General features: G+C 50.0%; 1 protein-coding gene across 1 annotated transcript; it reads left to right on the top strand.

Annotated features, from left to right (window-relative positions):
* The first annotated feature begins 373 nt into the window (after window positions 1–373).
* Window positions 374–10,596, top strand: LOC101020790 (cationic amino acid transporter 3-like). Its single transcript, XM_031659273.1, has 9 exons — window positions 374–1,343; window positions 2,332–2,487; window positions 3,570–3,747; window positions 5,619–5,731; window positions 5,886–6,108; window positions 6,273–6,412; window positions 8,241–8,343; window positions 9,153–9,349; window positions 10,327–10,596. The coding sequence occupies exons 1-9, from the start codon at window positions 785–787 to the stop codon at window positions 10,557–10,559; spliced, it is 1,902 nt and encodes a 633-aa protein (XP_031515133.1). The 5' UTR covers window positions 374–784; the 3' UTR covers window positions 10,560–10,596.
* The last annotated feature ends 2,859 nt before the right edge of the window (window positions 10,597–13,455 follow it).

Raw genomic sequence — 13,455 nt, 5'->3', positions numbered from 1 at the left:
TCTCTTTCTTTCTTTCTTTTCTTTCTTTCTTTCTTTCTTTCTTTCTTTCTTTCTTTCTTTCTTTCTTTCTTTCTTTCTTTCTTTCTTTCTCTTTCTCTCTCTCTCTCTCTCTCTCACTCTCTTTCTCCCCTTCCCTTCCCTCACCTCATCTCTTCTCTTTTTTTTTTTTTTTTTTCTTTTTTTGAGGCGGAATCTCACTCTGTCACCCAGGCTGAAGTGCGGTGGCATGGTCTCGGCTCACCACAACCTCCGCCTCCCAGGTTCAAGCAATTCTCCTGTCTCAGCCTCCTGAGTAGCTGGAATTACAGTCGTGTGCCACTGCGCCTGGCTAATTTTTGTATTTTTAGTAGAGACGGAGTTTCACCATGTTGGTCAGGCTGTTCTCAAACTCCTGACCTCAAGTGATCCACTCGCCTCAGCCTCCCCAAGTGCTGAGATTACAGGCGTGAGCTACTGCTCCCAGCCAATTAACTCCAATTATATCAGTTACACAGCTCCTATGTCTTGTGTGCTGCCACCATACTGGAAGCTTTTGTTTGCATCTCTTTAAAGAAGAAACCCTTCCAGTAACTTTTAGTTTTTTTTTTCCTTGAGATGGGGGTCTCACTATGTTGCCTAGGCTGGTGTCGAACTCCTTGGCTCAAGCAATCCTCCCACCTCGGGCTCCCAAAGTGCTGGGATTTACAGGCGTGAGCCACCCCGCCCAGCCATGTAACTTTGAAAAGTACTTTGAAAAGTATTAAAGTTCGTGTTTACATTTGAAGGCCGCGAGGTTCAGAGATGGATGATTTGCCCAGAATGTTTTTCACTACCTGCTCTTCCCAGAACTGCACTGTTCAGAGGAGCTGGTTCTAAACCTGATTCCCAGGGCCAAAGTGGTACAAATACTCTTCGCGGCTTTCCGTCTGAGTGGCCTTCTGTCTTGTGTTCTCTGCAGATCTTAGCGCCCTCCTCAACTCCATCTCAGATGGTCTGGCAGAATATTCGCCAATTTGGTGGGAAGCTGATGCGCAGCCGGCCCCTGCAGCTGGGCCAGGGGGTCTCTGAGCATCGTTTGTCTCGTTGTCTGAAGACCCTGGATCTGGTGGCCTTGGGTGTGGGCAGCACCCTGGGAGCGGGCATGTATGTCCTAGCTGGAGAAGTGGCCAAAGAGAAAGCTGGACCGGCCATCGTCATCTGCTTCTTGGTGGCGGCCCTGACTTCTATGTTGTCTGGACTCTGCTATGCGGAGTTTGGGGCCCGGGTGCCATGCTCCGGTTCCGCCTATCTCTACACTTACATCACAGTGGGTCAACTGGTGGTTTTCATTACTGGCTGGAACCTCTTACTCTCCTACGTCATTGGTGAGATGATGGGGCATGGAGGGAGGTGTGGGAAACACAAAGGAATTAGGATCTGCATAGGGAGGGGGGAGCTGGGGGAGCCATGGTGGCCTTCAGACTCGCTTTGTTTATCCACCTTGTGGGAGGGAGGGTGGCTAATGGTGGCAGGAAAAGGCCCAGATGTCCTTTACGCAGTCTCATTCTGCTTCCCTTCCGGGATTGAACAATAAGAGGAGATGGGAACTGCGGGATGTACGGGATAGAGTTCATGTAGATTTGGGGGAGATGCGTGCCACAAACTCATTCCCCCACCATTTTTTTTTTTTTTTTTGAGATGGAGGTTTACTCTGTCACTCAGGCTAGAGTGCAGTGGCGTGATCTCAGCTCACTGCAACCCCCACCTCCCAGGTTCAAGCGATTCTCCTGCCTCAGCCTTCCAAGTAGCTGGGATTACAGGCATGCACCACTAAGCCCAGCTAATTTTTGTATTTTTAGTAGAGGCAGGGTTTTGCCATGTTGGCCAGGTTGGTCTCGAAATCCTGACCTCAGGTGATCCGCCTGCCTCGGCCTCTCACAGGCATGAGCCACCACGCCTGGCCTATTTTCTTTTTCTTTTTCTACTACTCCTCCCCATCCCATCAAAAGACTTTTTTTGAGATTAGGTATTTTTCTTTTCCCTTTTTCTTTTAAAAATGATTTATCCCTGGCTGGGTGCAGTGACTCACGTCTGTAATTGCAGCACTTTGGGAGGCTGAAGTGGGTGGATTACTTGAGGTCAGGAGTTCGAGACCAGAGTGGCCAACATGATGAAACCCCATCTGTACTAAAAATACAAAAATTAGTTGGGCGTGGTGGCAAGTGCCTGTAATCCCAGCTACTTGGGAGGCTGAGGCAGAAGAATCACTTGAACCCGGGAGGCGGAGGTTGCAGTGAGCCAAGATCGCGCATGGCACATGGTCAGGGTTCAGCACATGTTCATAAATGCACGTTCCTCCTTCTGCCGCTGCAGGTGCCGCCAGCGTGGCCAAGGCCTGGAGTTTTGCGTTTGACAGCCTGATCGGGAATCGCATCTCCCCTGCCCTGCAGGCCATTTCTCTGCACATGCCTCAAGTTCTGGCCAAGTATCCAGACTTTTTTGCGCTGGGCCTGGTGTTGGTCCTCACTGGTGAGGCGGGGGTCAGAGATAAGATGGGGTGAGGGGGCATGGAGGAGGAAGAGGGTGGGAAAGGCTTGGGGGAGGAGGCAACAGTGGTGGGTATTAGAAAACCAGAAGGAAGAACCTATGATGGGAATCACAGGCAGGTAAGACTGGGACCACTGTTTCCACACGGTGGCATTAACAACCTGGGGCACGTGATTCTTTGTCACGGGGGCCACCCTGTGCATTACAGGGCATTGAGCAGCATCCCTGACCTCTACCCATGGGATGCCAGGGGTACCCAGCCCCAAATTAGGACAATCAGAAGCTGAGAACCACTAACTTAGAGAAGTTTCTTCCTCTCTACTTAGAACAGTTTTTTTTTTTTTTTTTTTTTTAAGGCAGAGTCTCTCTGTTTCCCAGGCTGAAATGCACTGACACAATCATGGCTCACTGCAGCCTCGGACTCCTGGGCTCAAGTGAGCTCAAGTGATCCTCCCGTCTCAGCCTCCCAGGTAACTGGGACTCCACACTAAAATCAATCATTTTATTTCATTTTTTATTTTTAGTTTAGTTTTTAGTTTTTTGTTTTTTGTTTTTTTTCCGAGACTGAGTCTTGCTCTGTTGCCCAGGCTGGAGTGCAGTGGTGCAGTCTCAGCTCACTGCAACCTCCACCTCCTGGGTTCAAGTGATTCTCGTGCCTCAGCCTCCTGAGTAGCTGGGACAACAGGTGCGTGCCACCAAGCCCAGCTAATTTTTTGTATTTTTAGTAGAGACGGGGTTACACCGTGTTAGCCAGGATGGTCTCCATCTCCTGACCTCGGGATCCGCCCGCCTCGGCCTCCCAAAGTGCTGGGATTACAGGCTTGAGCCGCCGTGCCCGGCCTGAAATGAACCATTTTGAAACCTGCAGTTCAGTGGGATTTAGTACATTCATAACATTGTGCAGCCGCTACTTCCACCTAGTTGGGAAGGGTTTTCGTCACCCCTGCGGGAAACCCTGCACCCCTTAGGCAGTCGTTCCTCATTCCCTTTGGCCCCTGGCGACCACGGATCTGCCTTCTGTCTCCGTGGGCTTACTTATTCCGGATGTTCCATGTTCGCTACAGGAGTGCTGGCTCTGGGAGCTCGGGAGTCAGTCTGGGTTTCCAAAGTCTTCACAGGTGTGAACCTCTTGGTTCTGAGCTGCGTCGTCGTCTCCGGCTTCATCAAGGGAGATCTGCACAACTGGCAGCTCACAGACGCCGACTACAAACGGGCCGGGCTGGGGTCCAACGACACCCACAGGTGAGGGCACACTGTGTGTGTGTTTTTTTTAAATTATTTTTTTAATTTTTATTTTAATTTATATTTACTTATATTTATTTATTTATATTTATTTATTTATTTATTTATTTATTTGAAACAGAGTCTTGCTCTGTCGCCCAGGCCACTGTGCAGTCGCCCAGGCCAGAGCGCAGTGGCGTGATCTTGGCTCACTGCCTCCCGGGTTCACGCCATTCTCCTGCCTCAGCCTCCCCAGTAGCTGGGACTACAGGTGCCCACCACCACGCCCAGCTAATTGTTTGTGTTTTCAGTAGAGACAGGGTTTCACCATGTTAGCCAGGATGGTCTCGATCTCCTGACCTTGTGATCTGCCCACCTCGGCCTCCCAAAGTTCTGGGATTACAGGTGTGAGCCACCGCGCCCGGCCTGTTTTTTTTTTTTCTAATGTTTGAAAACTTTGACTGAGCGCGGTGACTCACGCCTGTAATGCCAGCACTTTGGGAGACCAAGGTGGGCAGACTGCCTGAGCTCAGGAGTTCGCAACCAGCCTGGGCAACGTGGTGAAACCCCGTCTCTACTAAAATACAAAAAAAAAAAAAATTAGCTGGATGTGGTGGCACATGCCTGTAGTCCCAGCTACTTGGGAGGCTGAGGCAGGAGAATTGCTTTAACTGGGAGGCAGAGGTTGCAGTGAGCCAAGATCGCACCACTGACAGAGACTCCATCTCAAAAAAAAAAAAATTTTTTTTAAATTTTATTATTTTATTTATTTTTTTAAAATGGAGTCTCGCTCTTATCACACAGGCTGGAGTGCAGTGGCACGATCTCGGCTCACTGCAACCTCTGCCTCCTGGGTTCAAGCAATTCTCCTGCCTCAGCCTCCGAGTAGCTAGGATTACAGGCGCTTGCCACCACGCTCGGCTAATTTTTGTATTTTTAATAAGAGATGGGGTTTTACCATGTTGGCCAGGCTGGTCTCGAACTCCTGACCTCAAGTGATCTGCCCACCTCTGCCTCCCAAAGTGCTAGGATTTCAGGTGTGAGCCACTGTGCCTGGCCTGTTTTTTTATTTTAAAATTTATTTTTATTTTTATTTTTTGAGACAGAGTCTCGCTCTGTTGCCTAGGCTAAAGTTCAGTGGCACAATCTCGGCTCACTGCAACCTCTGCCTCCCGGGTTCAAGCGATTCTCCTGCTTCAGCCTCCTGAGTATCTGGGATTACAGGTGCCTGCCACCACACCTGGCCAATTTGTTTGGGGTTTTTTTGTTTGTTTTTAGTAGAGATGGGGTTTCGCCATGTTGGCCAGGCTGGTCTCAAACTCCTGACCTCAGGTGATCTGCCCACCTTAGCCTCTCAAAGTGCTGGGATTACAGGTGTGAACCACTCACTGCTCCTAGCCTAAAATTTATTTTTATTTTTTGAAACAGGGTCTTGCTCTGTCCCTCAGGCTGGAGTGCTTTAGCATGATCATGGCTCACTGCAGCCTCTGCCTCCCAGGCTCAAGCGATCATCTAGAGTAGCTAGGACTATAGGTGTGCACCACCGCACCTAGCTAAGTTTTTAATTTTTTGTAGAGATGGGGTTTTGGTCTCAGCCTCTGGGCTCAAGATCCACCTGACTCAGCCTCCCAAAGTGCTGGGATTATAGGCGTGAGCCATTGCAACTGGCCAGAGGTGCCCCCTTGGACACAGGAGTGGGGGCTGGGGTGCAGAACCTGGACTATTGTGGGAACAGGGGGAATCTGGGCTGACGGAGCCGGATGACGGGGCGTGGGGAAGGCAGTGGAGGTCCAGGGCTTGTGGAATTAACTGAGCAGTTGGAGTTAACTGAGTCGTCCCAGAAAGACAGCTGCACACCTTACCAATGTTTCTTGTTCCTTCTCTCCCCGCAGCTTGGGCTCACTGGGCTCTGGCGGGTTTGTGCCTTTTGGCTTTGGCGGGATTCTCCATGGAGCAGCCACGTGTTTCTTTGCGTTTGTGGGTTTTGATGGCATCGCCACCACAGGTAACACGGTCGTTCTGTCTCATCGGGGGTTGGGCACAGTTTGGGCTGCCGCTGGGCACGGGTTTCATTAAAGGCTACCCTGCTCTCGGATGGGGAACAGGGAAGAGGGTTTCTCACCCTCGCTTCTGTGCGTTTTTCTGGCCCTGTCCTGCAGGAGAAGAAGCCCTCTACCCTCGCCGCTCCATCCCCTTGGGCATCGTGACCTCGATCTTCATCTGCTTCTTGGCCTATTTTGATGTCTCAGCGGCGCTCACCCTCATGGTGCCCTACTACCTGATATGTCCCGAGAACGCCTTGCCGGAGGCTTTTGTCCACATTGGATGGGCCCCCATCAGATATGCTGTGGCCATCGGCACCCTCTGTGCCCTGTCCTCCAGGTCAGTGCTGGACGCTCTCTCCCTGTCTGCTGTCTGGTTCTCGGGTGTCCTGGGCCTTGCGTAAAGGGAGGAGACGCTTCACCCATAGAGGTGATGGAGCAGAAGCCCCAGTCCCTCTTGCTTCCTGAGTCCCCATGCGTGTTCCTGTTTTCTCCTGCATGCAGCCTCCTGGGTGTCATGTTCCCCATGCCTCGCGTGCTCTACTCGATGGCCGAGGACGGGCTCCTTTTCCGTGGACTCGCCCAGATCCACACCCGCACCAGCACCCCTGTGGTGGCCACTGTCGTTTCTGGGACCGTTGCAGGTAAAGGCCCAGAATTCAGGCTTTCTTTCATCCGTTTTCTATGCGTTAGTTCCTCATCCTCTCCTACAGCCCATCCATTTTCACTTTTATTATTATTCATTAATTAAAAAAAAAATTTTTGTCTATTACAAAAGTTTATTTAATAAAAAGTTTAACAGGAAAATGGGACTGGGCTCAGTGGCTCATGCTTATAATCCCAGCACTTTGGGAGGCTGAGGTGGGAGGATCGCTTGAGCCCAGGAGGTTGAGGCTGCAGTGAGCCGAGGTCACGCCACTGCACTCCAGCCTGGGTGACAAAGCAAGACCCTGTCTCAAAATAAAATAAAATAAGATAAGATAAGTTAAGATAAGATAAGATAAGATAAAAAATAAAATAAAGGCAGGGTGCAGTGGCTGATGCCTGTAACCCCCGTACTTTGGGAGGCCAAGGCAGAATCACTTGAGCCCAGGAGTTTGAGACCAGCCTGGGCAACAGAGCCAGACCCTGAGATCATTTTTTTGTCTCTGCAAAAAAACTTTTAACCATTAGCTGGCTGTGGGAGGCGGAGCTTGCTGTGAGCTGAGATCATGCCACTGCACTCCAGCCTGGGCAACAGAGCGAGACTCCATCTCAAACAAACAAACAAAAAATTAGCTGGGTGTGGTGGTACACCTGTAGTCCCAGCTACTCGGGAGGTTGAGGTGGGAGGATGGCTTGAGTGCAGCAGGTTAGGGCTGCAGTGAGGTACGATGATTCCTGTTTTTAAAGAAAAGAAAGGGCCGGCTCGTTGGCTCAAGCCTGTAATCCCAGCACTTTGGGAGGCCAAGACGGGTGGATCATGAGGTCAGGAGATCGAGACCATCCTGACTAACACGGTGAAACTCCGTCTCTACTAAAAAATAGAAAAAAAAAACTAGCCGGGCGAGGTGGCAGGCACCTGTAGTCCCAGCTACTCGGGAGGCTGAGGCAGGAGAATGGTGTGAACCCGGGAGGCGGAGCTTGCAGTGAGCCGAGATCCGGCCACTGCACTCCAGCCTGGGCAACAGAGCGAGACTCGGTCTCAAAAAAAAAAAAAAAAGAAAGAAAAAAAATTTAAGGAAAATGTACATAATCTGACTTTTGTTGTTGTTGGGACAAGCTCTCACTCTCACCTATGCCAGTGTACAGTGGCACCACACCCAGCTAATATTTAAATTTTGTAGAGGCGGGGGTCTCACTATGTTGCCCAGGCTGATGTGGAACCTCTGGGCTCAAGCAGTCCCCCCGCCTGGGCCTCCCTAAGTGCTGAGATTACAGGCATGAGCCCCCGCACCTGGCCACATTCCTAGTATTAATTAACACAATAATTGTACATATTCATGGGGTACAGTATGATATTTCCATACATGTATACAAGATGTAATAATCAAATCAAGGTAATACCACAACCATCACTTCAAACATTGATTATTTCCTTGCATTGGGAACACTGAAAACCTATTTTTCCATCTCTCATTTTCTTTTTTTTTTTTTTTTTGGAGACAGAATCTCCCTCTGTAGCCCAGGCTGTAGTGCAGTGGCACGATCTCAGCTCACTGCAACCTCTGCCTCCCAGGTCCACGCAATTCTCCTGCCTGAGCCTCTGGAGTAGCTGGGATTACAGGCACGTGCTACCACGCCCGGCTAATTTTTGTATTAGAGATGAGGTTTCACCATGTTGGCCAGGATGGTCTTGAACTCCTGACCTCAGGTGATCTGCCTGCCTCAGCCTCCCAAAGTGCTTTTCCAGCTCTTATAAGTTGTTAACGACAGTCACCCTCTAATGCTGTAGAGCATTGGAACTTACCGGGTTTTGTGCCCTGACTGTAGCAATCATGGCTTTCCTGTTTGAGCTCAGTGACCTTGTGAACCTCTCGTCCATCGGGACTATGCTTGCTTACTCCTTGGTGGCCTTTTCTGTTCCTGTCCTCAGGTGAGACTGGGGTCCTAGATACGTGAAGATTGATGGGGTTCCCAGCCCTTCTCTGCCTGCCTCCTGGCCCTCGGTGCATTGCTACACATACAGGAGTGGGAGGAGTACAGTAGCCCCTGCTTATCCACGGAGGACACGTTCCAAGACCCTCAGCCCGTGCCTGAAACCGCGGATAGTACCAGTCCCTATATATGATCATTTTCCTATCCATAACTCAGATGTCTAAAGTGATTTAACACGGCCGGTAGCGTTCACAGCAGGGACACACTGGACAAAAGGATGATTTACATCCTGGGCGTGGGGAGCGTGGAATGCCGCTACTTGAAGCTGCACACAATTGAAAACTTACGAATTACGGTGGGGCGCGATGGCTCTCGCCTGTAATCCCTGAACTTTGGGAGGCCGAGACAGGTGGCTCACTTGAGGTCAGGAGTTTGAGACCAGCTTGGCCAACATGGTGAAACCTGGTATCTACTAAGAATACAAAAATTAGCTGGGCGTGATGGTGGTCTCCTGTAATCCCAGCTACTCAGGAGGCTGAGGCAGGAGATTGCTTGAACCTGGGAGGCGGAGGTGGTTGCAGGGAGCTGAGATTGTGCCACTGCACTCCAGCCTGGGTGACAGAGTGAGTAAAAAAGAAAAGAAAACTTACGAATTACTGCTGGACTTTTCCATGTATTATTTTTGGGCTGTAGTGGACACGGGTAGATGAAACTCGGATACGTGGGAACTACTGTGGGTGTATTAGGCTCTCTGATGTTGGATGAACAGGGACATGGGTTAGTCTTGCCCTCCTCTCTCTGATTCAGGTACCAGCCAGACCAGAATTTCAGCAAGAATGAGAAGCCGAAGGAGGAAGTAGTTGAGATGAATTCTGTACCCAAAGCGAAATCCCCAGAGCGTGTTCCTGAAGCGTCCAGCACTCCGACGAGTCTGTGGAGCCCTGTCAGCGCCATCCCCACCCCGAGATCTGGCCGCACCACCTGTGGATGTGCCTTTCTGCTTGGTGAGCAGTGGCGTTTCTCTGCGAGGTGTTTTGAACCTGATAGGAAGGGGCAGCGGGCCGGGTAGGGAGTGTGTGGCTTTGGTAGTTGAGAGGAGTCTTGAATTTATGGTGGCCCTTCTTAGTAGGGGCCCTTTTGGCCGGGCACGGTGGCTTACACATGAAATCCCAGCACTTTGGGAGGCTGCGGAGGAGCGACTGCTTGAGCCTGGGCAGTCGAGGCTTCAGTGAGTCAAGATCACACCACTGCACTGTAGTCTGGGCAATGGGGTGAGATCCCATCTCAAAAAAACAAAAAACCATATATATATATACACACACACACATATATATATATGCACACACACATATATGCACACACAAATACATACATGAAATAAAAAGTTTAGGCTGGGTGTGGTGGCTCGCTTTGGAAGTCTGAGGTGAGTGGATCACTTGAGGTCAGGAGTTGAGACCAGCCTGGCCAACATGGTGAAGCCCTGTCTCTACTAAAAATACAAAAAATTAGGTTGGGCGCAGTGGCTCACACCTGTAATCCCAGCACTTGGGGAGGCCGAGGGGAGCGCGGATCACAAGGTCAGGAGTTTGAGACCAGCCTGGCCAACATGGCGAAACCCCATCTCTACTAAAAACACAAAAATTAGCTGGGTGTGGTGGCAGGTACCTGTGATCCCAGCTACTCGGGAGGCTGAGGCAGGAGAATCACTTGAACCCAGGAGGCAAAGGTTGCAGTGAGCCAAGATTGTGCCACTGCACTCCATCCTGGGCAACAAGAGTGAAAATACATCTAAAAAAATAAACATTATTTGGTTGTGCTGGCACGTGCCTGTAGTCCTTACTGGGGAGGCTGGGACACACACACACACACACACACATATATATATATATGTGTGGTTTGGGAGATAGGACGTGGCCCAAGATCTTCACTTATTTAGCTTCTGGAGTTGAACCTGCTCTCCCCAACCTTGACCCTTTTCCAGTTATCCTGCTGACCATGCTCTGCCTGGTACTGGCCCATTGGCCCAAACGCCTGTTCTCTGGAGAGCCGATCTACGTCACAGCTGCTATGCTACCGCTGGTGCTCATTGCAGGATTCACTTTCACCATCTGGAGACAGCCCCAGAGCAACACTCCTCTCTACTTCAAGGTAGGTGACCTTATGTCCCCACACCACCCTCCTGAGTCGGTGGACTCTGCAGGCCTCAAGCTCTAACTACTCTACAGGACCAGGGGAAAAAAGGGCAGTTGCTAAAACCAATGGAGTGTTCATGGACATCCCCTCCAGCCCCCACCTATCGGTACTTCCCAAAACCTGTTTCTTCCAGAACACCCAATGGGATACCCACTCAGAACAGTCATTGAGCCAGGTGAGGTGGCTCACACTTGTAATCCCAGCACTTAGGGAGGCCGAGGCGGGTGGATCGCTTGAGGCCAGGAGTTCGGGAACAGCCTGACCAACATGGTGAAATCCCGGTTCTACTAAAAATACAAAAATTAGGCTGGGCGCAGTGGCTCACGCCTGTAATCCTAGCACTTTGGGAGGCTGAGACGGGCGGATCACGAGGTCAGGAGATCGAGACCATTTGGCCAACATGATGAAACGCCGTCTCTACTAAAAATACAAAAATAGCGAGGCGTGGTGGTGGGTGCCTGTGAAGTCCCCAGCTACTCCGGGAGGCTGAGGCAGGGAATGAAGATCAACCCAGGAGGCGGGCTTGCAGTGAGCGAGAATCGGCGCCACTTCACTCAGCCTGGGTGACAAGGCGAGACTCTGTCTCAAAAAAAAAAATACAAAAAGTGTGAGCATGGTGAGTGGTGCCTGTAATCCCAGCTACTCAGGAGGCTGAAGCAAGGAGAATCACTTGAACAGGGCCGGAGTGCATTCAGCCAGATGTGCCACTGCACTCCAGCCTGGGTGATAGAGGCGAGACTCTGTCTCAAAAAAAAAAAACAAAAAACACACAAAAAAACAAACAAAAAAAAGAATAGGCATTGAATATGCAACTGGAACAGAGCTGTGGTCTTCCTGCCCCTTGGGCTAAGGGTCCCTTGCAGACATTTGTGGTGTGCTCAGTGTTAACTCTTTGCCTGCAGATCCCCCTGTTGCCTGTCCTCCCGTTGGTCAGCATCTCTGTGAATGTTTATCTGATGATGCAGATGACCACTGAGACCTGGGCCCAATTTGGAGTCTGGATGTTGATTGGTGAGTGGCTTCCTGGAATAAAAGAGGCCTCTTGGGTGTCTAACACTCTTCCTGCGACCTTTCCCTACAGCTGTCTCAGGCTGACAGTGTGGGCTGTGCCTGTAGTCCCAGCTACTCAGGAGATGAAGGCAGGAGCATCGCTTGAGACCAGGAGCTCCAGACCAGCCTGGGCAACATGGCGAGACTCCATCTCTACCAAAATTAAAAACTGGCCGCACACAGTGGCTCACGCCTATAATCCCTGCACTTCAGGGGGCCAAGGCAGGTGGATCACCTAAGATCAGGAGTTCAAGAACAGTCTGGCCAACATGGTGAAACCCCCTCTCTACCAAAAATACAAAAAAGTAGCTGGGTGTGGTGGCGGGTTCCTGTAATCCCACCTACTTAGGAGGCTGAGACATGAGAATCACTTGAACCTGGGAGGCGGAGGTTGCAGTGAGTCAAGATCATGCCATTGCACTCCAGCCCAGGTGACAGGAGCCCAGATTGTGCCACTGCACTCCAGCCTGGGTGACAGAGTAAGATTCTGTCTCAAAAAAAAAAAAAAAAAAAAAAATTAGCCGGGCACAGTGGCACCCACCTGTAGTCACTATCTATGCTGAAGGTTGAAGTGGGAGGATTGCTTGAACCCGGGAGATCGAGGCTGCAGTGAGCCATGATCATGCCACTGCACTCCAGCCTGGGCAACAGAGCGAAGCTCTATCTCTAAATAAAAGAAACAAGAAAACCTCCAAATAAACAGACCACAGTATAATCGCTATAGGGCATTTATAAGGGAAGGGGTGACTACATTTCCTCTCATTGTCTCATTTCCCTGTTAGGATTTGCTGTATATTTTGGATATGGGATCCGACACAGCTTGGAGAACGATCAACAGCCACCTGCGTCAAGCTCCAGACTCCTCATGAAAACATCCCTAGTCCCTCGCTGAACTAGTTTAACCACAGAAAAGGAATGGGCCAGTCCACTGGAGGTGTCCTCTGTATGAAGGGAGAGTGAAGCGCTGCAGAGTGTGCAGGTGGGATGCATTTAAAGCCCCATGTGCATTGCCAGTGAGCAAATGCTTTTTTAAAAACTTTATTTTGTTTTTTGTTTGTTTGTTTGTTATAGAGATGAGGACTTGCTCTGTTGCCCAGGCGGAACTTGAACTCCTGGGCTCAAGTGATCCTCCTGCCTCAGTCTTCCGAGTAGCTGGAACTACAGGCACCTCATTATGCCCAGCTTAACAAAGTAACTTTATTATTATTATTATTATTTTTTCTTTTTGAGACAGTCTCGCTCTGTCGCCCAGGCTGGAGTGCAGTGGTGTGATCTTGGCCCACTGCAATCTCCGCCTCCTGGGTTCAAGTGATTCTCCTGCGTCAGCCTCCAGAGTAGCTGGGATTACAGGCACGTGCCACTGTGCCCGGCTAATTGTTATTAGTAGACACGGGGTTTCACCATGTTGGCCAACTGCTCTTGAACTCCTGATCTCAAGTGATCCACCTGCCTCAGCCTCCCAGAGTGCTGAGATTACAGGCCTGAGCCACTGTGCCTAGCCAAAATAACTTTAAAAACTTACATTTTTAAAAAAGTTGACAAATAAAAATTGTGTATGTTTATGGTGTACAATTGCATATATTGTATGTATTAAAATTGTCTATATTTATGCTGTACATGATACTTGGAAATGTGTATACATTGTGGAATTGCTAAATCAGGTTGATTAACATATTCATTACCTTACATACCATTTTTTCTGTGGTGAAAACATCGAAAATGGCCAAGTGTGGTGGCTCATGCCTGTAATCCCAGCACTTTAGGAGGCCAGGGTGGGTGGACCATCTGAGGTCAGGCCTGGCCAACGTGGTGAAACCCCGTCTCTACTAAAGATACAATTAGCTGGGGTGCAGTGGCAGGTGCCTGT

Source organism: Papio anubis, chromosome 20, assembly GCF_008728515.1.
Source record: "Papio anubis isolate 15944 chromosome 20, Panubis1.0, whole genome shotgun sequence".
Taxonomy (NCBI): Eukaryota; Metazoa; Chordata; class Mammalia; order Primates; family Cercopithecidae; genus Papio; species Papio anubis.
Note: the sequence above shows the minus strand (reverse complement) of the source record. Positions and strands in the feature narration are given on the sequence as shown.